The 24,084-nt window shown below is 47.7% G+C and overlaps 1 protein-coding gene across 1 annotated transcript in view; it reads left to right on the top strand.

Annotated features, from left to right (window-relative positions):
• Nucleotides 1-24,084, top strand: part of LOC118358854 (putative tyrosine-protein phosphatase auxilin) — a 63,142-nt gene that overhangs the window by 9,826 nt on the left and 29,232 nt on the right. The window contains exons 2-3 of the mRNA XM_052481153.1: nt 7,176-7,326; nt 22,933-22,982. Coding sequence (XP_052337113.1) covers nt 7,176-7,326; nt 22,933-22,982 — 201 coding nt within the window. The remainder of the gene's footprint in view (nt 1-7,175; nt 7,327-22,932; nt 22,983-24,084) is intronic.

The raw sequence follows: 24,084 nt of genomic DNA, 5'->3' as shown, positions 1-24,084 counted from the left end.
CTCTAATTGTGGTTTTAATCCAGAGAGGATAGTAAAAGTATATAGATCCTCTAAGAGGCCGTGGAGAGACTCTAATTGTGGTTTTAATCCAGAGAGGATAGTAAAAGTATATAGATCCTCTAAGAGGCCGTGGAGAGACTCCAATTGTGGTTTTAATCCAGAGAGGATAGCAAAAGTATATAGATCCTCTAAGAGGCCGTGGAGAGACTCCAATTGTGGTTTTAATCCAGAGAGGATAGCAAAAGTATATAGATCCTCTAAGAGGCCGTGGAGAGACTCTAATTGTGGTTTTAATCCAGAGAGGATAGTAAAAGTATATAGATCCTCTAAGAGGCCGTGGAGAGACTCCAATTGTGGTTTTAATCCAGAGAGGATAGTAAAAGTATATAGATCCTCTAAGAGGCCGTGGAGAGACTCCAATTGTGGTTTTAATCCAGAGAGGATAGTAAAAGTATATAGATCCTCTAAGAGGCCGTGGAGAGACTCCAATTGTGGTTTTAATCCAGAGAGGATAGCAAAAGTATATAGATCCTCTAAGAGGCCGTGGAGAGACTCAATTGTGGTTTTAATCCAGAGAGGATAGCAAAGTATATAGATCCTCTAAGAGGCCGTGGAGAGACTCTAATTGTGGTTTTAATCCAGAGAGGATAGTAAAAGTATATAGATCCTCTAAGAGGCCGTGGAGAGACTCTAATTGTGGTTTTAATCCAGAGAGGATAGTAAAAGTATATAGATCCTCTAAGAGGCCGTGGAGAGACTCCAATTGTGGTTTTAATCCAGAGAGGATAGTAAAAGTATATAGATCCTCTAAGAGGCCGTGGAGAGACTCCAATTGTGGTTTTAAAAGAAACCATGAATCATCAGTGAACAATGACACCTTTGGATTTCTAATCCCTTAATATTATTAATATTATTAATATTATTGTTGGATCTAATTTTAACAGCTAACATTTCGATGGCAATAATAAATAGATATGCCGATAGTGGACAACCTTGTTTTACTCATCTTGACAGTTTAAAACTGAGAAGTAGTCATTATTGACTATTTTACACCTAGGACTACTATACATAACTTTAACCGATTTTATAAGAGATTCACCAAAATTGAAATATTCCAGGCATTTATATATAAACTCCAGTCGTACTTTATCAAAGCCTTTTCAAAGTCAGCTATGAATACCACGCCTGGTTTCCCAGATATTTCATAGTGTTCTATTGTTTCCAGTGCTTGTGTTATGTTATCTCCAATGTAAAATAAACATGTCCGATTACGATGAATAATATCTGACACAAAACCTTTTTAATTCTATGCGCTAAGCATTTAGATAGATTTTATGCATCACAACACTGAAGTGTAAGATGCCACTGCATTTTTAAATGGACTGAATCTTTACATTTACCACTTGGGTCCTGTTTCAGTAATAATGAAATCACACCTTGAGTTTCCAATAATCTACCATGTAAGTGGTTAAAACGTGCTAATAACGGTTCTCTGAGTATATCATACTTCCACTGGTATGCCATCCATCCCTGGAGTTTTCCCATCCTTAAAGGCCCCAATTGCCTCAAGCAGTTCCTCCTCTGTAATTTGGCCTTCACATGAGTCTTTCTGTACAGATGTTAATTTGACATTATTATTAGTTAGTGGAGATGGAGGAGCCTGAAACAAAAACATATGCTTAAAGTACTTAACTTCCTCTTTTAAAATATAATTTGGTGAATCATGAGTGACTCCATCATTTGTAAGAAGTTTCAGTAAATTCTTTCTGGTAGCATTTCTATGTTGAAGATTTACTGCATCTTTCCCCATATTCCATTCGGTTCACTTCATTTGTATAATATATTACACTGGATATTTCTTAAATAAGTTCCTCCATTTCTTTTTGTTTTTCCTATAACTTATTCTGAGCCTCTATGCTGTAGTTTTTATTGCTGTCTGTACTGTTAGTCCTTCAATTTCCTTTGTTAATATGGACTCTTTTGACCTACAGTTGAAGTCTGAAGTTTACATACACTTAGGTTGGAGTCATTAAAACTCGTTTTTCAACCACTCCACAAATTTCTTGTTAACAAACTATAGTTTTGGCAAGTCGGTTAGGACATCTACTTTGTGCATGACACAAGTAATTTTTCCAAGAATTGGTTACAGACAGATTATTTCACTTATAATTCACTGTATCACAATTCCAGTGGGTCAGAAGTTTACATACACTAAGTTGACTGTGCCTTAAAACAGCTTGGAAAATTCCAGAAAATGATGCATGGCTTTAGAAGCTTCTGATAGGCTAATTGACATAATTAGAGTCAATTGGAGGTGTATCTGTGGATGCATTTCAAGGCCTACCTTCAAACTAAGTGCATCTTTGCTTGACATCATGGGAAAATCAAAAGAAATCAGCCAAAACCTCTACCAAAATTGTAGACCTCCACAAGTCTGGTTCATCCTTGGTCGTAAATTCCAAACGCCTGAAGGTACCACGTTCATCTGTACAAACAATACTACGCAAGTATAAACACAATGGGACCACGCAGCCATCATACCGCTCAGGAAGGAGACTCATTCTGTCTACTAGAGATGAACGTACTTTGGTGTGAAAATTGCAAATCAATCCCAGAACAACAGCAAAGGACCTTGTGAAGATGCTGTAGGAAACAGGTACAAAATTATCTCTATCCACAGTAAAACTAGTCCTATATTGACATGAAGCCACTGCTCCAAAACTGCATAAAAAAGCCAGACTATGGTTTGCAACTGCACATGGGGACAAATATTGTACTTTTTGCGCTTGCAAGCCGAGGAACACCATCCCAACCATGAAGCAGAGGGGTGGCAGCATCATGTTGTGGGGGTGCTTTGCTGCAGGAGGGACTGGTGCACTTCACAAAATAGATGGCATCATGAGGAAAGAAAATTATGTGGATATATTGAAGCAACATCTCAAGACATCAGTCAGGAAGTTAAAGCCTGGTCGCAAATGGGTCTTCTACAAAAGTTGTGGGCAGAACTGAAAAAACATGTGCGAGCAAGGAGGCCTACAAACCTGACTCAGTTACACCAGCTCTGTCAGGAGGAATGGGCCTAAATTCACCCAATTTATTGTGGGAAGCTTGTGGAAGTCTACCGAAACCTTTGACCCAAGTTAAACAATTTAAAGGCAATGCTACCAAATACTAATTGAGTGTATGTAAACTTGAAATAAATAATTCTCTCTGCTATTATTCTGACATGTCACATTCTTAAAATAAAGTGGTGATCCTAACTGACCTAAGACAGGGCATTTTTACAAGGATTAAATGTCAGGAATTGTGAAAAGCTGAGTTTAAATGTATTTGACTAAGGTGTATGTAAACTTCCGACTTCAACTGTAAATTGCTTTTGTTTTGTAGATGAGTACTGAATTGCATGGCCTCTAAAGGCATATTTAAAAGTGTCCCATACAATAAGGGGATCTGCTGTACCTGCTGTATCTGCTGTTATGTCGAAAAAAAAGTCAGTTATGAATTCTTCTGTCCTTGTTAAAAACAAGTTATCATCCTGTAGGCTTTGATTACATTTCCAGCCTTTTTTAAATAAAAAGGCTGAACCGTTTGCCCATCTGCATCTCCATCCCAAATCTCCCCATTGCCCCAGCAGCAAATTGGTCTACATTTAGGCTATTGTTTACATTTACATTTGACATTTAAGTCATTTAGCAGACGCTCTTATCCAGAGCGACTTACAAATTGGTGCATACACCTTATGACTACCAGTGGAACAGCCACTTGCATCTAAATCTTTTTTTTGGGGGAGAAGGGGGGTGAGAAGGATTACTTACCCTTACTTACCCTATCCTAGGTATTCCTTGAAGAGGTGGGGTTTCAGGTGTCTCCGGAAGGTGGTGATTGACTCCGCTGTCCTGGCGTCGTGAGGGAGTTTGTTCCACCATTGGGGGGCCAGAGCAGCGAACAGTTTTGACTGGGCTGAGCGGGAACTGTACTTCCTCAGTGGTAGGGAGGCGAGCAGGCCAGAGGTGGATGAACGCAGTGCCCTTGTTTGGGTGTAGGGCCTGATCAGAGCCTGTTTACATGTGTATTTCACACTAGATTGGGGTAGAAATTGGAGTATAACGCTTGTATGGATGTCAACCCCAATATATTTCCATGTCATCATCATCAATCAATACAGTTTAAAACGCCTTTGACAACCACAACCGATTTCTGTATGCTAGCTATGCTACCAGCTTATACGGATGGGAGTTAGCATTTAATAATGGGAATTGATGGGAATTATGTAAATATATCACTAGCCACTTTAAACAATGCTACCTTATATAATGTTACTTACCCTACATTATTCATCTCATATGCATATGTATATACTGTACTCTACATCATCGACTGCATCCTTATGTAACACATGTATCACTAGCCACTTTAACTATGCCACTTTGTTTACTTTGTCTACACACTCATCTCATATGTATATACTGTACTCGATACCATCTACTGTATGCTGCTCTGTACCATCACTCATTCATATATCCTTATGTACATATTCCTTATCCCCTTACACTGTGTATAAGACAGTAGTTTTGGAATTGTTAGTTAGATTACTTGTTGGTTATCACTGCATTGTCGGAACTAGAAGCACAAGCATTTCGCTACACTCGCATTTAACATCTGCTAACCATGTGTATGTGACAAATAAAATTTGATTTGATTTGATTTGATTTGATTTGATTTAGCAGGCACTTTTTCTAAACCTGAAAAGGGACAACCTCTAAATGTTGTGTAGCGAAAACAGACAAATATATCCAAATCGGATTTTAGTAACTACATTGTGTGCCTGTTACAATAGATCAATCATAACAAATATCCACTTTGTTAGATCAGATTTGTTGAATGTGCGCCAATTCAGCACCCTGCTGTCCCCCACGGTCTGCATTCCATTGACCTCTTTACTGGCATCTGTCCCCATTACCTCCCAGATCTTTTTCCAGGAGATCAAACTCATTTTTGTGTCTTTGAAATCCATACACGAGGTCTCATAAAGATGTATTTTATTTGTGAACTTGTTCTGATAGCCTTTTGTCAAAGTTGTCAAGGATGTGAGTTTCTGTTTATACAGGATGTACCCCCACAACCAATCATGACAATGCGAAGCAATTTACATTTTTATTTTTAAAATTTTACCTTTATTTAACTAGGCAGGTCAGTTAAGAACAACTTGTTATTCACAATGACGGCTTACCAAAAGGCAAAAGGCCTCCTGCAGGAACGGGGGATTACAAATCAAATAAAAATATAGGACTAAACACACATCACGACAAGAGAGACCTAAGACACTATACGGCGCTATGTGGAGCCTTCTGTATTGTTAAAACATTTAGGAGGCGCACGGGAACGCCGTACATAGCTCGATTTGACCTCCTTAAGCTACCAGAGCTCCCCTCCCCCAATACACACACACACACACACACACACTAGTAGCAGGACATAAAGGCGACCCTCCATTTCAGTAGGAATTCTAACAAAATGTTATTTTTACCTTCATGGTGGATTTCCTGTCTTCTGAGACTCCATAAAATGTGATGCAATCAACTCGAATGAATGCAGTCAGTGCACACACAGGTCCCTCCTAGATGCCAGAATGGAGCCGCTTTTGAAGCTTAATCGCCCACTTTGCCTGATTGATAATCTCGTAGATTTAGTTATGTAGATTTCTCTGTAAAGAGCAATAGACCTACTACAGCCCTTGATCACTACTCCCCAATAACTCCTATTGGTGTGATCTGAGTGATTCAGAGTTTTGTGTTAGTGGTGGTGGTATTTTTAAAATTAAATCATGTTCCTTTATCCAATAAATCTTGTTGAGATCAGGAGATCTCCCAGCAAACCAAAATTGGTTCTGTGAAGGTTTTCTGAACATTCGTTAGGGCGCTGCAAATATTCTCATAACACAAAAACTGTCCAGTCGTGCCGATGATTATAGAATGTTTGGGTAAAACATTCACCTGATGTTGCAAGAATGTTCCCAGAACACATTTAGTCTGTTCTCTAAAGGTTCCCAGAATGTTTCGTTAGGCTGTGGGAAGAGTCTGGTGGGAATATTGTTGGGACATTCCCAAAACACAAAAACTATACACTTGTGCAAGAAACATTTTCTTGATGTTCCAAGAATGTTCAGAGAACACATTTAGTGGAAGTGGAAGTGGTAGTGGTACTGGCAGTGGTAGTGGTAGTGTCAGCTCAGTTCCATGTGCTGTGTACAGATGGATGGGGTGGGGAAGGGAGGAGTGTGTTTAGACCAGGCTGCTGAATCAGATATAGGACTTGGGTAAAGTCCAAGAGGAGGGCTTTCTCTTGAACTAGCACAGTACCAGAATTGACTGCATCTCCCTCTCTTTCTCTCTCTCGAACAGTTTATCGGTCCAATTAGTGCGCTTGTTATATTGGGGCTGACCACCACTTTGTCGAACTTCTTTATCCTTATTCTAAAATAAGTGCATGCGATGCATATATGTGTCACGTGACGAGAGCAAGGGATAAGGGAAGAGGGAATATTTTTCTTAAACATACGAGGGACTTCGGTAACGGAACGTTCCAGTCAGAAATGGCTGTAATTATGTTGCAGCTTCATCGACACGGACAGCGCGATACACACTGTTGAAGTTCTGTGGTGGTCGCTGCGGCAGGTAGGAGAGAGAGACAACGGGTGCTAGTCACTCAGTCACTCGCTGTCACAGCGTAGCAAGTCTGAAGCCCGGCCTGGCACAACCAAATACATTGCGGTCGGACTCCCTCTAGTCATTTGTGTGTCTTAGTTATTCAATCAAACAGTGCGCTTAAAGCATCAGACAAGCACAGTGCATCTAGTTGATTTGATTAACACAATACAGTAGGATGTGTTTGTGTATATATATGGAAAAATACACGTTTTAAAATGTCAACCAATCGATTGGTCGAAAGCACAGACTGGGCAACCAAGATTTATTTTAGTCGGGGACAGCCATATATTATATGTAGGATGTTGTTCCTGTTTGTCGGGCCATTGGGGATGAAAGACACACATGTTGTTAGGTATATTTGTTTGTCTGTTCTGTGCTCCATATACTGTGTCTCTACATGCGTCTACATGTCTGTCTGTCTTTGTCTGCATCCTCAGTGTGTGTTTCTCGTCGTTCTTAATTGTAAAGGTCCTCCATCTCCAGATATGGATGCCAACTATGGCGGAGGGCTGCTGGATATGGTGAAAGGCGGAGCCGGCAAGTTCTTCAGCAACTTCAAGGACAACCTGAAGGACACACTCAAAGACACCTCCACTAAAGTCATGCACCAGGTGGCCACGTAAGTCCCGAAAATCACCCCCAATCCCTTTACCCCTGACTCGTTTGAAATTGTATCCTCTTTTAATTCAAACTTCTTCTGTTAAGTGTGTTGAGACCTAGTGAAATACACTTTAAAAATAAATTGTGATTTGATTTCCGGAGCCCTAACTTCCTTAACCTGTTACACCACCCATCTCTGCCTTTACAAAAATTGCAGCAAATGTAGTATTTTGTACGGAGTAGTTGCAGAATAACTACGGTATACTGCAGCTGAACTGCAGTTATACTGCACTGTAACTGCAGTTACTCTGCCAAATTACTGCAGTAAAAAAAATGTGGGCGCAGTATTTGCAGCATACTGCAGTTATACTGCACTCCGACTGCAATCTTTTTTTTCTTATGGGTGGGTCTGGCATGGGAGATATGATGTGTCTGTGCCCCATGTTGAAGCTCCCTGGCTGGGGTGCGGTGACATGTGGCTAGCCTCCATGCCATGATATCTAGTTGTTTTGGGCTAGACATTTCACAGGCTTTTCCTCCCACCCAACTCCAGTTCTGGTTCCCAGGCTAGCCTAGAGGTGAACGACTCTATGCCTTCCCCGATAAGAAGCGCTCAGGCTGGGCCTAGCAGAGATCTCAGGCCTTTGCTCTCTCCTCAAGTGGTCGAGTGGTCGAGGAGATGTCAATTCATTCGTGGACGAACCGAAGAGTGTCCTCCCCTCCTCGATAGCCACCTTTCATCGAGGATAGTCCTGTGTATCCTATCTGAGACCTTCGCGGAAGCATTTTGAAATCTGCCACACCCACTTTGAGTCGGCTTTTGTTTTGTCGGAGGAGAGAAGCATGCACACGTTTAAAAACAATATGAAACTGAATCGTTTTATCTATAAAATGTCTAGCAAAGCCAACTTAATTTGTTTTTAACACTTTACATATTCATTTTGCGATCCACCACTGTAAGTGGAATTTGCCTGATGACGCGTGAGTGGAGAAGGAGCGTCTCATTTCATACAAGCCCATTTTCATCCACGTTCCCTCACCTCGCCGCCTCTCCTCGATTACCTTTGTCCTTTTTTCAAAAGGAGGTGAGAGAGGACGGAGAGAGGACACAGGAGTGAAGCAAATCGAATTGAGAAAAGGCCACTACGTGCCTGCTGGGAGCTAACATGGTAGTGTGAAGGGAGGAGCGTCAGTTGTCATCCAGTTGAGATGTTTACCTGTCCTCTGTGGTTGCTGTGGTTTCCTGACCTGTGAAATATGGAATGGGGTAGTTATGACTGGGCTGATTACACATGGTTTCAGACCAAGGCTCTTCCACCCGGTTCCTGGAGAGCTAACCTCCTGTAGGTTTTAACTCCAACCCGGTTCCTGGAGAGCTAACCTCCTGTAGGTTTGAACTCCCACCCGGTTTCTGGAGAGCCACCCTCCTGTAGGTTTTAACTCCAGCCCGGTTCCTGGAGAGCTACCCTCCTGTAGGTTTTCGCTCCAACCCCAGTTGTAACTAACCTGATTCAGTTTATCAGCTAATTATTAGAATACGGTGGGCTAAATTAGGGTAGGAGCGAAAACTGATAAGACACTAGCTCTCCAGGAACAGGGTTGGAGAGCTTTGTTTTAGACACTTAGATAAATCTCTATGGCTGTACACCACAGCACAATGGGAAAACACTTAATACTATTGGTGAGAGACAGAGTTATTACTTGAATTGTACCTGTATATGGAGATAAGATATGAGTAAAATAGAAAGCTGATAGAAAAGGCTGGATATATTTTTCCTAAAGGGGATGTGAGGGAAGCAGATGAATGGATGGAGAGGCCTGGAGGAACAGTGGGAAGGGTGTGGAGGGATGACGGATAATGGGGGGGATGGATGGAGAGGCCTGGAGGAACAGTGGGAAGGATGTGTGGAGGGATGGCCGGAACATGGGAGTGGAATGGAGGGGGGTGGATGGAGAGGCCTGGAGGAACAGTGGGAAGGTGTGGAGGGATGACGGATAATGGGGGGGAATGGATGGAGAGGCCTGGAGGAACAGTGGGAAGGGTGTGTAGGGATGACGGATAATGGGGGGGAATGGATGGAGAGGCCTGGAGGAACAGTGGGAAGGGTGTGGAGGGATGACGGATAATGGGGGGATGGATGGAGAGGCCTGGAGGAACAGTGGGAAGGGTGTGGAGGGATGACGGATAATGGGGGGATGGATGGAGAGGCCTGGAGGAACAGTGGCAAGGGTGTGTAGGGATGACGGATAATGGGGGGGAATGGATGGAGAGGCCTGGAGGAACAGTGGGAAGGGTGTGGAGGGATGACGGATAATGGGGGGGAATGGATGGAGAGGCCTGGAGGAACAGTGGGAAGGGTGTGGAATGGGTGTGGAGGGATGACGGATAATGGGGGGGGATGGATGGAGAGGCCTGGAGGAACAGTGGGAAGGGTGTGGAGGGATGACGGATAATGGGGGGGAATGGATGGAGAGGCCTGGAGGAACAGTGGGAAGGGTGTGGAGGGATGACGGATAATGGGGGTGGATGGAGAGGCCTGGAGGAACAGTGGGAAGGGTGTGGAGGGATGACGGATAATGGGGGAATGGATGGAGAGGCCTGGAGGAACAGTGGGAAGTGGAGGGATGACGGATAATGGGGGGATGGATGGAGAGGCCTGGAGGAACAGTGGGAAGGGTGTGGAGGATGGATAATGGGGGATGGATGGAGAGGCCTGGAGGAACAGTGGGAAGGGTGTGGAGGGATGACGGACAATGGGGGTGGATGGAGAGGCCTGGAGGAACAGGAAGGGTGTGGAGGATGACGGATAATGGGGGTGGATGGAGAGGCGTGGAGGAACAGTGGGAAGGGTGTGGAGGGATGACGGATGGGGGTGGATGGAGGCCTGGAGGAACAGTAGGAAGGGTGTGGAGGATGACGGATAATGGGGGGATGGAGAGGCCTGGAGGAACAGTGGGAAGGGTGTGGAGGGATGACGCATAATGGGGGAATGGATGGAGAGGCCTGGAGGAACAGTGGGAAGGGTGTGGAGGGATGACGGATAATGGGGGGGGGGAATGGATGGAGAGGCCTGGAGGAACAGTGGGAAGGGTGTGGAGGGATGACGGATAATGGGGGGAATGGATGGAGGCCTGGAGGAACAGTGGGAACGTGGAGGGATGACTTGATAATGGGGGGGATGGATGGAGAGGCCTGGAGGAACAGTGGGAAGGGTGTGTAGGGATGACGGATAATGGGGGGGATGGATGGAGAGGCCTGGAGGAACAGTGGGAAGGGTGTGGAGGGATGACGGATAATGGGGGGGAATGGATGGAGAGGCCTGGAGGAACAGTGGGAAGGGTGTGGAGGGATGACGGATAATGGGGGGAATGGATGGACAGGCCTGGAGGAACAGTGGGAAGGGTGTGGAGGGATGACGGATAATGGGGGTGGATGGAGAGGCCTGGAGGAACAGTAGGAAGGGTGTGGAGGGATGACGGACGGGGGGTGGAAGGCCTGGAGGAACAGTGGGAAGGGTGTGGAGGGATGACGGATAATGGGGGGTGGATGGAGAGGCCTGGAGGAACAGTGGGAAGGGTGTGGAGGGATGACGGATAATGGGGGTGGATGGAGAGGCCTGGAGGAACAGTGGGAAGGGTGTGGAGGGATGACGGATAATGGGGGGGGTGGATGGAGAGGCCTGGAGGAACAGTAGGAAGGTGTGGAGGGATGTGATAATGGGGGTGGATGGAGAGGCTTGGAGGAACAGTAGGAAGGGTGTGGAGGGATGGATAATGGGGTGGATGGAGAGGCCCGGAGGAACAGTGGGAAGGGTGTGGAGGGATGATTGATAATGGGGAGGGGAATGGATGGAGAGGCCTGGAGGAACAGTAGGAAGGGCGTGGAGGGATGACGGATAATGGGGGAATGGATGGAGAGGCCTGGAGGAACAGTGGGAAGGTGTGGAGGGATGACGGATAATGGGGGGTGGATGGAGAGGCCTGGAGGAACAGTGGGAAGGGGGAGGGATGACGGATAATGGGGGTGGATGAGAGGCCTGGAGGAACAGTGGGAAGGGGTGGAGGGATGACGGATAATGGGGGGATGGATGGAGAGGCCTGGAGGAACAGTGGAAGGGTGTGGAGGGATGACGGATAATGGGGGGGGGATGGAGAGGCCTGGAGGAACAGTGGGAAGGGTGTGGAGGGATGACGGATAATGGGGGGGATGGATGGAGAGGCCTGGAGGAACAGTGGGAAGGGTGGAGGGTGATAATGGGGGATGGATGGAGAGGCCTCCAGGAACAGTGGGAAGGGTGGAGGGATGACGGATAATGGGGGGTGGATGGAGAGGCCTGAGGAACAGTAGGAAGGGTGTGGAGGGATGACGGATAATGGGGGGTGGATGGAGAGGCCCGGAGGAACAGTGGGAAGGTGTGGAGGGATGACTGATAATGGGGAGGGGGAATGGATGGAGAGGCCTGAGGAACAGTGGGAAGGCGTGGAGGGATGACTGATAATGGGGGAATGGATGGAGAGGCCTGGAGGAACAGTAGGAAGGGTGGAGGGATGACTTGATAATGGGGGTGGATGGGGAGGAACAGTAGGAAGGGTGTGGAGGGATGACGGATAATGGGGTGGATGGAGAGGCCCGGAGGAACAGTGGGAAGGGTGTGGAGGATGACGGATAATGGGGAGGGGGAATGGATGGAGAGGCCTGGAGGAACAGTGGGAAGGGCGTGGAGGGATGGATAATGGGGGGGATGGAGAGGCCTGGAGGAACAGTGGGAAGGGGTGGAGGGATGACGGATAATGGGGGTGGATGGAGAGGCCTGGAGGAACAGTGGGAAGGGTGTGTAGGGATGACGGATAATGGGGGGGTGGATGGAGAGGCCTGGAGGAACAGTGGGAAGGTGTGGAGGGATGACGGATAATGGGGGGTGGATGGAGAGGCCTGGAGGAACAGTAGGAAGGGTGTGGAGGGATGACGGATAATGGGGGGGTGGATGGAGAGGCCTGAGGAACAGTGGGAAGGGTGTGGAGGGATGACGGATAATGGGGGGTGGATGGAGAGGCCTGGAGGAACAGTGGGAAGGGTGTGGAGGGATGACGGATAATGGGGGATGGATGGAGAGGCCTCCAGGAACAGTGGGAAGGGTGTGGAGGGATGACGGATAATGGGGGGTGGATGGAGAAGCCTGGAGGAACAGTGGGAAGGTGTGGAGGGATGACGGATAATGGGGGGATGGATGGAGAGGCCTGGAGGAACAGTGGGAAGGCGTGGAGGGATGAAGGATAATGGGGAGGGGGAATGGATGGAGAGGCCTGGAGGAACAGTGGGAAGGTGTGGAGGGATGGATAATGGGGGGGGTGGATGGAGAGGCCTGGAGGAACAGTGGGAAGGGTGTGGAGGGATGGATAATGGGGGGGTGGATGGAGAGGCTTGGAGGAACAGTAGGAAGGGTGTGGAGGGATGACGGATAATGGGGAGGGGTTGGATGGAGAGGCCCGGAGGAACAGTGGGAAGGGTGTGGAGGGATGACGGATAATGGGGAGGGGGGAATGGATGGAGAGGCCTGGAGGAACAGTGGGAAGGGCGTGGAGGGATGACGGATAATGGGGGAATGGATGGAGAGGCCTGGAGGAACAGTGGGAAGGGAGTGGAGGATGACGGATAATGTGGGGGTGGATGGAGGCCCGGAGGAACAGTGGGAAGGTGTGGAGGGATGACGGATAATGGGGGGAATGGATGGAGGCCTGGAGGAACAGTGGAAGGGCGGAGGGATGACGGATAATGGGGGAATGGATGGAGAGGCCTGGAGGAACAGTAGGAAGGGTGTGGAGGGATGACGGATAATGGGGGGGGTGGATGGAGAGGCTTGGAGGAACAGTAGGAAGGGTGTGGAGGGATGACGGATAATGGGGGGTGAATGGAGAGGCCCGGAGGAACAGTGGGAAGGGTGTGGAGGATGACGGATAATGGGGGGGGGGAATGGATGGAGAGGCCTGGAGGAACAGTGGGAAGGGCGTGGAGGGATGACGGATAATGGGGGAATGGATGGAGAGGCCTGGAGGAACAGTGGGAAGGTGTGGAGGGATGACGGATAATGGGGGGGGTGGATGGAGAGGCCTGGAGGAACAGTGGGAAGGGTGTGTAGGGATGACGGATAATGGGGGTGGATGGAGAGGCCTGGAGGAACAGTGGGGAAGGGTGTGGAGGGATGACGGATAATGGGGTGGATGGAGAGGCCTGGAGGAACAGTAGGAAGGGTGTGGGGGATGACGGATAATGGGGGTGGATGGAGAGGCCTGGAGGAACAGTGGGAAGGGTGTGGAGGGATGACGGATAATGGGGGGGTGGATGGAGAGGCCTGGAGGAACAGTGGGAAGGGTGGGAGGGATGGGATAATGGGGGGATGGATGGAGAGGCCTCCAGGAACAGTGGGAAGGGTGTGGAGGGATGACGGGGGGGTGGATGGAGAGGCCTGGAGGAACAGTGGGAAGGGTGTGGAGGATGACGGATAATGGGGGGATGGATGGAGAGGCCTGGAGGAACAGTGGGAAGGGCGTGGAGGGATGACGGATAATGGGGGGGGGGGAATGGATGGAGAGGCCTGGAGGAACAGTGGGAAGGTGTGGAGGGATGACGGATAATGGGGGGGTGGATGGAGGCCTGGAGGAACATGGAAGGGTGTGGAGGGATGACGGATAATGGGGGGTGGATGGAGAGGCTTGGAGGAACTGGAGGATGACGGATAATGGGGAGGGTTGGATGGAGAGGCCCGGAGGAACAGTGGGAAGGGTGTGGAGGGATGGGATAATGGGGAGGAATGGATGGGAGGCCTGGAGGAACAGTGGGAGGGCGTGGAGGGATGATAATGGGGGGGAATGGATGGAGAGGCCTGGAGGAACAGTGGGAAGGGTGTGGAGGGATGACGGATAATGGGGGGTGGATGGAGAGGCCTGGAGGAACAGTGGGAAGGGTGTGGAGGGATGACGGATAATGGGGGATGGATGGAGAGGCCTGGAGGAACAGTGGGAAGGGTGTGGAGGGATGACGGATAATGGGGGTGGAGGGAGGCCTGGAGGAACAGTGGGAAGGGCGTGGAGGGATGACGGATAATGGGGGAATGGATGGAGAGGCCTGGAGGAACAGTGGGAAGGGTGTGGAGGATGACGGATAATGGGGGGTGGATGGAGAGGCCTGGAGGAACAGTGGGAAGGGCGTGGAGGGATGACGGATAATGGGGGTGGATGGAGAGGCCTGGAGGAACAGTGGGAAGGTGTGGAGGGATGACGGATAATGGGGGGAATGGATGGAGAGGCCTGGAGGAACAGTGGGAAGGGTGTGGAGGGATGGATAATGGGGGGGATGGATGGAGAGGCCTGGAGGAACAGTGGGAAGGGTGTGGAGGGATGACGGATAATGGGGGTGGGGGATGGATGGAGAGGCCCTGGATGGAACAGTGGGAGGCCTGGAGGAACAGTGGGAAGGGTGTGGAGGATGACGGATAATGGGGGATGGATGGAGAGGCCTGGGGGAACAGTGGGAAGGGTGTGGAGGGATGACGGATAATGGGGGGGATGGATGGAGAGGCCTGGAGGAACAGTGGGAAGGGTGTGGAGGGATGACGGATAATGGGGGTGGATGGAGAGGCCTGGAGGAACAGTGGGAAGGGTGTGGAGGGATGACGGATAATGGGGGGGTGGATGGAGAGGCCTGGAGGAACAGTGGGAAGGGTGTGGAGGGATGACGGATAATGGGGGGATGGATGGAGAGGCCTGGAGGAACAGTGGGAAGGGTGTGGAGGGATGACGGATAATGGGGGGGGTGGATGGGGAGGCCTGGAGGAACAGTGGGAAGGGTGTGGAGGGATGACGGATAATGGGGGGGGGGGAATGGATGGAGAGGCCTGGAGGAACAGTGGGAAGGGTGTGGAGGGATGACGGATAATGGGGGCTACCGAGTCTGGCACCGCTGGGTCCTGAGAGAGATGACATTCTTTCTGCCTAGGCGTCTGCACTGGCCACACAAAGGAGCCTCTGTACTGTCGGGACAGTGAGCAGGCCTCGCGAGACTCATGCCTCCTTGTCCACACACTCTGCCTTGAACCCTGCCACACACGCGCACACACAGAACCTCTGCCATCTCTCTGGACCACATTGAAACGGTGTCGGTTACGGAGCAGGGCAGGGCAGAGCCGGGGTGTATTGATTCAGCGGGTCGATCACAATTTGCTGCTAATACGGTTATCTTTTGCCTAGTCTCTTCCCTTCCCCTTTCCTTTCCTGTTATTTCCCCACTTCTCCTATGATCTCAACTTCACTCCTCTCAGCTTGTTTACCTCTCCCCTACTTGTCTTTGCTATCCTTTCCTCCTCTCCTCCATTTTCTCTTCATCTCCCCCCTCCTTTTCTCTCCCCTCCCGTGTGAATAATTGATAGCGGTTTATTGTACCTAGAGCAATGCTGATACACAGGGATTCATTTCACCTAGAAAAAAAACAGGCCATGTGTACACCACTGTCAGTTTGGTACTGTGTATTACAGCTAGTTACTGTTGACCTGGCATTTGTATAGTAGAGCAGGCGTGGCCTGTGTGTACTACAGATATAGTTAGTCCCTATCTATAGCTTACACTACAGCTAGCTATTTCAAAGCCATGGAGGCAACACGTGTACATCTGATATAATCCAAGATTCAGTGGAATTTGTTGAAACAAAGTCAGTTACTTGATTCGTGGTCAAATGAGATACCATTCAATCATCTGTGTGCAAGCTGTCTTCCTTAGAACACATGCAGTTGTGACAGACAGACTCTGCAGTGCTGTGTTCTGTGCTGTTTTCCCTGAGTGTTGTATTGGTCTGAAAGACAGTGTGTCCTTGGCCCACTCCCATTCTCTCTCTCTCTCTCTCTCTCTCTCATCCCCCCTCTCTCCCCTCTATATTCTCTCTCTCTCAATTCAATTTCAATTTAAGAGGCTTTATTGGCATGGGAAACATGTTTACATTGCCAAATCAAGTGAATAGATAATAAACTAAAGTGAAATAAACACAAAAAAATGTACAGTAAACATGACACTCACAAAATTTCCAAAAGAATAAAGACATTTCAAATGTCATATGTCTATATACAGTGTTGTAATGATGTGCAATTAGTTCAAGTACAAAAGGTAAAATAAACATTTAGTTGTATTTAGAATGGTGTTTGTTCTCTCTATTGCTCTCTCTCTCATTCCTTACTCCCTCTCCCTCCCCTCTATATTCAATTCAATTCAAGGGCTTTATTGGCATGGGAAACATGTGTTAACATTGCCAAAGCAAGTGAGGTAGATAATGTATTCTCTATCTCCCATTCTCTCTAGCTCTCTCTCATTTCCTCCCCCTCTTTCTCCCCTCTATATTCTCCCTCTCTTCTCTCTTCCATTTTCTCTCTCTCTCAAAAAACACACGACTCATAAGTTATGATGACCTATTCCTCTCTATCAGAACCTTCTATTTACAGACAAAGCCTATCTGTGGTTACTGCAACGTGTCACAGTAACCACAGGAAATGGCGGGAAACGCCACAGCTGTGCTGTCGCCACACTGCTGAGCGTGTGAGCTTTAACTGTTAGAGCATGGCTCCAATGTCTCTAATGTAATTACAGCAAAGGGTAGCTGTAGCTTGCCTGACCTAATTAATGTTTTGTGTTTTTGTGTATATATAGCAGGGTATAGAATATATGCCTACAGTAGCCTATACACCTGTTTGTGTGTGGGTGTGGGTGTGTATACTACCCTCTAATAATAATAATAATATATTTATTTTAAATAGCGCTTTTCATTACAAGTAGAATCTCAAAGTTGCTTTAAAAACAAAATAAACCAAAAACAATTTAACAAAACAAATATTAGGGATCCGGCAATATTGGTCTTCCACGTCGTTAGATGATAAGCAGTTCAGTAAAGTAGTATCATGACGAGGGAGAGTAGGTGGTACAGCCAGGCAGGGAGCTCGAGACATCTGACAGACAGGCCACAGAGCTCCTCAACGGGCACCATGTCGTCTTCGATAGTCACAGCTCCTCCTTCATAGGTAGGCTGGATCGTCCAGTCCTGAAATGTGATGCTTCAGAGACTGTAAAAGCCCCAGTAAGACCACCACACCTCAACAATGGTCCAATGAGCCTCTGCATCCACTCACACCGCTGTCCCTCTAGGAACTGGGGCAGGGTGCTAAAAAGCCAACGCTGTTAATCTGGTGTTGCTGCATCATTTAAATCATGCTAGCTAGCCAAATAGAAACGGACTTGCCATAATCAGTCCTGCATTTCTGTGGAACACCACCAGATATTTCAGTTCTATCTATCAACAAGTTATCAAAAACGTTAAAAGTATATATTTTTTTGGATACAAAACCCTTACAAAACAATAAAATATGTCAAATATTTACAGAGCTCTCTGCCTAGCCTACCTCTCCCCCCAACAAGATACTAGCAAGCCTACTAGCGATTCTTATCGGCATCTCAAGGGGAGGCAGGCTGTACACGATCCAGCATGTAGCCAGAATAGGTCAGAGGCTGCTAATCTGCATGCTACAACACTGCTGGCCTCACGCAATGCAAAATGACACCTGCTTATCCTGCTCAAAATAACCTGGGCTGGCTCTGCAGTCTTGCAGCCATAGTTAGCAGAGCTAACGCTATGACCAGACAGCAGCAGCCACAGTTCACATTTAGTACAGCTAACACTATAACTGGACTTGTACCTGCCACAGTTAACAGTTAGCAGAGCCAACACTATAGCTAGACTTGTAGCAGCCACAGTTAGCAGAGCTAGCGCTAGCCAGGAAGGGCTATGCAGCAGCCTCAGTTAGCAGAGCTAGCGCTAGCCAGGAAGGGCTATGCAGCAGCCACAGTTAGCAGAGCTAGCGCTAGCCAAAAAGGCCTACGTAGCAGTCACAGTGCCAAATCCAGTTCTGAAGGCCTGCAGACACAGTTAGTAGAGCTAGCACTAGCCAGATAGTCTAACACTGTTCATGCTGCAGGAGAACACAACACTGTATCAAAATAGAACACTGCTGCTGGTCCAATTACCTCATTATGAGTATTTCCCACTTGATGCTTCCTCCTGTCCCCGCCTCCCTTCCTCCCAGCCTCTCTCCCCCTCTTCCCTCTCCTCCTCTCCTCCTCTCATCCCTCCCTCGGGTTACCCATGTGGCTGGGCTGTTGCGTAACCATGCAGGGCCAGGATGGGAAGCCCTCAGGGCCATATGGCTCTCATCCACCTCAGTACTTCACAAACAGACCATTGGCCTAGAATAGCCAGGATGGGAAGCCCTCAGGGCCATATGGCTCTCATCCACCTCAGTACTTCACAAACAGACCATTGGCCTAGAATAGCCAGGATGGGAAGCCCTCAGGGCCATATGGCTCTCATCCACCTCAGTACTTCACAAACAGACCATTGGCCTAGAATAGCCAGGATGGGAAGCCCTCAGGGCCATATGGCTCTCCCTCAGTACTTCACAAACAGACCATTGGCCTAGAATAGCCAGGATGGGAAGCCCTGGCTCTCATCCACCTCAGTACTTCACAAACAGACCATTGGCCTAGAATAGCCAGGATGGGAAGCCCTCAGGGCCATATGGCTCTCATCCACCTCAGTACTTCACAAACAGACCATTGGCCTAGAATAGCCAGGATGGGAAGCCCTCAGGGCCATATGGCTCTCATCCACCTCAGTACTTCACAAACAGACCATTGGCCTAGAATAGCCAGGATGGGAAGCCCTCAGGGCCATATGGCTCTCATCCACCTCAGTACTTCACAAACAGACCATTGGCCTAGAATAGCCAGGATGGGAAGCCCTCAGGGCCATATGGCTCTCATCCACCTCAGTACTTCACAAACAGACCATTGGCCTAGAATAGCCAGGATGGGAAGCCCTCAGGGCCATATGGCTCTCATCCACCTCAGTACTTCACAAACAGACCATTGGCCTAGAATAGCCAGGATGGGAAGCCCTCAGGGCCATATGGCTCTCATCCACCTCAGTACTTCACAAACAGACCATTGGCCTAGAATAGCCAGGATGGGAAGCCCTCAGGGCCATATGGCTCTCATCCACCTCAGTACTTCACAAACAGACCATTGGCCTAGAATAGCCAGGATGGGAAGCCCTCAGGGCCATATGGCTCTCATCCACCTCAGTACTTCACAAACAGACCATTGGCCTAGAATAGTGGATATACGTTTAGAAATCAAATGAAATTGTTTTTGTCACATGTTTTTGTCACATGTTTTTGTCACATGTTTTTGTCACACGCGCCGAATACAACAGCCCTTAACCAACAATGCAGTTTTGCGAAAAATACGTTAAAAAAGTAAGAGATAAGAATAACAAATAGCTAAAGAGCAGAAGTAAATAAAAATAACGAGACTATATACAGGGGGTACCGGTACAGAGTCAATGTGCGGGGGCACTGGTGTCGAGGTAATTGAGGTAATATGTACATGTAGGTTATTAAAGTGACTATGCATAGATAATAACAGAGAGTAGCAACAGCGTAGAAGAGGGAGGGGAGGGCAATGCAAATAGTCTGGGTAGCCATTTGATTAGATGTTCAGGAGTCTTAGGGCTTGGGGCTAAGCTGTTTAGAAGCCTCTTGGACCTTGACTTGGCGCTCCGGTTCCGCTTGCCGTGCGGTAGCAGAGAGAACAGTCTATGACTAGGGTGGCTGGAGTCTTTGACAATTTTTAGGGCCTTCCTCTGACACCGCCTGGTATAGAGGTCCTGGATGGTAGGAAGCTTGACCCTAGTGATGTACTGGGCCGTACGCACTACCCTCTGTAGTGCCTTGCAGTCGGAGGCCGAGCTATTGCCATACCAGGCAGTGATGCAACCTGTCAGGATGCTCTCGAAGGTGCAGCTGCAAAACCTTCTGATGATCTGAAGGCCCATGCCAAATCTTTTCAGTCTCCTGAGGGGGAATAGGTTTTGTCGTGCCCTCTTCATGACTGTCTTGGTGTGCTTGGACCGTTAGTTCGTTGGTGATGTGGACGCCAAGGAACTTGAAGCTCTCAACCTGCTCCACTATGGTCCTGTCAATGAGAATGGGGCGTGCTCGGTCCTCCTTTTCCTGTAGTCCACAATCATCTCCTTTGTCTTGATCACATTGAGGGAGAGGTTGCTGTTCTTGCACCACACGGTCAGGTCTCTGACCTCCTCCCTATAGGCTGTCTCATCGTTGTCGGTGATCAGGCCTATCACTTTTGTGTCTTCGGCGAACTTAATAATGGTGTTGGAGTCATGCCTGGCCATGCAGTCATGAGTGAACAGGGAGTACAGGAGAGGACTGAGCATGCATCCCTGAGGGCCCCCGTGTTGAGGATCAGCGTGGCAGATGTGTTGTTACCTACCCTTACCACCTGGGGGTGTCCCGTCAAGATATCCAGGATCCAGTTGCAGAGGGAGGTGTTTAGTCCCAGGATCCTTAGCTTAGTGATGAGCTTTGAGGGCACTATGGTGCTGAACTCTGAGCTGTAGTCAATGAATAGCATTTTCACATAGGTGTTCCTTTTGTCCTGGTGGGAAAGGGCAATATAGAGTGCAATAGAGATTGTATCATCTGTGGATCTGTTGGGGCAGTATGCAAATTGGAGTGGGTCTAGGGTTTCTGGGATAATTGTGTTGATGTGAGCCATGACCAGCCTTTCAAAGCATTTCATGGCTACAGACGTTAGTGCTTTGGGTCAGTAGACAATTAGGCAGGTTACCTTAGTGTTCTTGGGCACAGGGATTATGGTGGTCTGCTTGAAACATGTTGGTATTACAGACTCAGACAGGAAGAGGTTGAAAATGTCAGTGAAGACACTTGCCAGTTGGTCAGCGCATGCTCAGAGTACACATCCTGGTAATCCGTCTGGCCCTGCAGCCTTGTGAATGTTGACCTGTCTAAAGGTCTTACTCACGTCGGCTGCGGAGAGCGTGATCACACAGTCATCCAGAACAGCCGATGCTCGCATGCATGTTTCAGTGTTACTTGCCTTGAAGCGAGCAAAGAAGTTATTCCGCTTGTCTGTAATAGTTTGAAAGCCTTGCCACGTCCGATGAGCGTTGGAGCCGGTGTAGTACCATTCGATCTTAGTCCTGTATTGACGCTTTGCCTGTTTGATGGTTCGTCGGAGGGCATGGTGGAATCTTATAAGCTTCCGGGTTAGAGTCCTGCTCCTTGAAAGCAGCAGCTCTACCCTATAGCTCAGTGTGAATTTTGCCTGTAATCCATGGCTTCTGGTTGGGGTATGTGCGTACAGTCACTGTGGGGACGACGTCTTCGATGCACTTATTGATGAAGCCAGTGACTTATGTGGTGTACTCCTCAATGCTATCGGAAAAATCCCAGAAAATATTCCAGTCTGTGCTAACAAAACAGTTCTGTAGTTTAACATCTGCTTCATCTGATCAATTTTTTATAGACCGAATCACTGTTGCTTCCTGCTTACATTTTTGCTTGTAAGCAGGAATCAGGAGGATATAATTATGGTCAGATTAGCCAAATGGACGGTGAGGGAGAGCTTTGTACACATCTCTGTGTGTGAAGTAAAGTTGGTCTAGAGTTTTTTTCCCCTCTGGTTTCACATTTAACATGCATGGCGGTATACAGCTCATTGAGTGTGTGAGTGTGGTTCCAGCATCGGTCATCGGTCTGTGGTGGTATGCAGACAGCTACGTAAAATGCAGATGAAAACTCTAGGTAGATAGTGTGGTCTACAGCTTATCATGAGATACTCTACCTCAGGCGAGAAAAACCTAAAGATTTTTGGTGCACAATATCTAATTGTGCACCAACTGTTGTTTAGAAATATGCATTGCCCCCCGCCTCGAGGCTGTTGTTCTATCCGATACAGTGTATAACCCACCAGCTGTATGTTATTAATGTTGTCGTTCTGCCATGACTCGGTGAAACACAAGATATTACAGTTTTTAATGTCCTGATGGTAGGATATACGTGCTTTCACTTCGTCCCATTTGTTTTCCAGCGATCGAACGTTAGCTAGCAGTATGGATGGCAAAGGCAGATTAGCCACTCGTCGCCTGATCCTCAAAATAAGTTACAAACAATGCGAAAAAACAAACAAAATAGCACGGTTGGCCTTGGTTTACCAGTGTCCTGTCGATTATTGTTCCCATGTTCGTTGGTGGTGTGAGTACCTATGCGTTGGTGCAGCTGTTATGCTGCCTGCTTTATATATTGTGTATTACGGGTATCGTCCCATGTCGTTCAACCAGGTTTACCCTCGCTCTTTTGTTTGGGTACAGTCCTGTGTTTTTGTATACGTGTTTGTTTTGGGTGTATTAAAAAATCTCTATTGTGTATTCCTGCGCCTGTCTCCAAATCCTTTATACAAGCGAGACGACTAGGCTACAGGCCCAAAGGATCCCTGGACCCCCCAAAGGACCCCCCCCTCCCCACAGACCCCTGTCTGTGTATGTTCACTTCAGCAGCTACAATGTGTCTGGATCATTCAAATACAAATTAGACAGAAACAATCACGTCTTTAAAAAACTGTAGACAAATCTCAGTGATCAATGCAGCGTCATATACCTTTAAGAATCTGAATTATTCATATTCTATGAGTTGAGAAAATGTTATTTCTGTCGCAGGTACACAAAAGGAGAGCTGGACATTGCCTACATCACATCACGAATCATAGGTGAGTACACATTATTGTCAAATCATACTGTAAGTTCTAGATCAACTGTATGAAATGGAATGAAAGGAAAGGGCGTGTTCCTGTGTATGAATTCCGTCAGCTGTGTTCATTTACTGCATGGGTGCCTGCGGTGTTGGGCTGTTAGCTAGCTTTAGCACCATTCCATTCATGAAGCGTACCAGACTCTCGTCTTCTTCTAACTGGCATTGGCTTTTCTCTCTAGCTAAAAGGACATCCATCGTTCTCTAACGGTAGCTTTATTTGATCATTATGGAGGGTAGTATTGAAGCCGGTATTTGGGGCTTAACAGGTTTCTTCTCCACCCAATTGTTAGACTTCTAGATCTCTCAGTCTCTAGCCTCCTGTAAACTTTGCCTCACTCCCTCCCTACACAACATCTACTGTAAATCTATAGGTGACAGAGGGTGGGATTTCAACAAGAGAGGGTTTGCTCTTGGTTTTTCGGGCCTAGGAGAGCTTTTAGGTTTAGGTTTAGTTGGGATGGGGTTAGGGTGATATTATGATACACAAAAGTATGTGGACTCCTGCTCGTCGAACATCTCATTCCAAAACCATGGGCATGAATATGGAGTTGGTCCCTCCTTTGCTGCAATATCAGCCTCCACTCTTAGGGAAGACTTTCCACTAGATGTTAGAACATTTCTGCAGGGACTTGCATCTATTCAGCCACAAGGGTATGAGTGAGGTTGGGCATCGACGTTGTGCGATTAGACCTGGCTCGCAGTCGGCGTTCCAATTTATCCCTAAGGTGTTCGATGGGGTTGAGGTTAGGGCTCTGTGCAGGCCAGTCAAGTTCTTCCACACTGATCTCGACAAGCCATTTTTTTATGGATATCTCTTTGTGCACGGTGACATTGTTATTCTGAAACAGGAAAGGGCGTTCCCCAAACTGTTGCCTCGAAGTTGGAAGCGCACAATCGTCTAGAATGTCATTGTATGCTGTAGCATTAAGATTTCCCTTCAACAGCCCCAGACCATTATTCCTCCTTTACCAAACTTTACAGTTGGCACTATGCATTCGGGCAGGTAGCGTTCTCCTGGCATCCGCCAAAACCAGATTCGTCCATTGGACTGCCAGATG

Source organism: Oncorhynchus keta, chromosome 26 (assembly GCF_023373465.1).
Source record: "Oncorhynchus keta strain PuntledgeMale-10-30-2019 chromosome 26, Oket_V2, whole genome shotgun sequence".
In the NCBI taxonomy this organism is placed as follows: Eukaryota; Metazoa; Chordata; class Actinopteri; order Salmoniformes; family Salmonidae; genus Oncorhynchus; species Oncorhynchus keta.
This window is presented reverse-complemented; position numbering and strand designations above follow the sequence as displayed.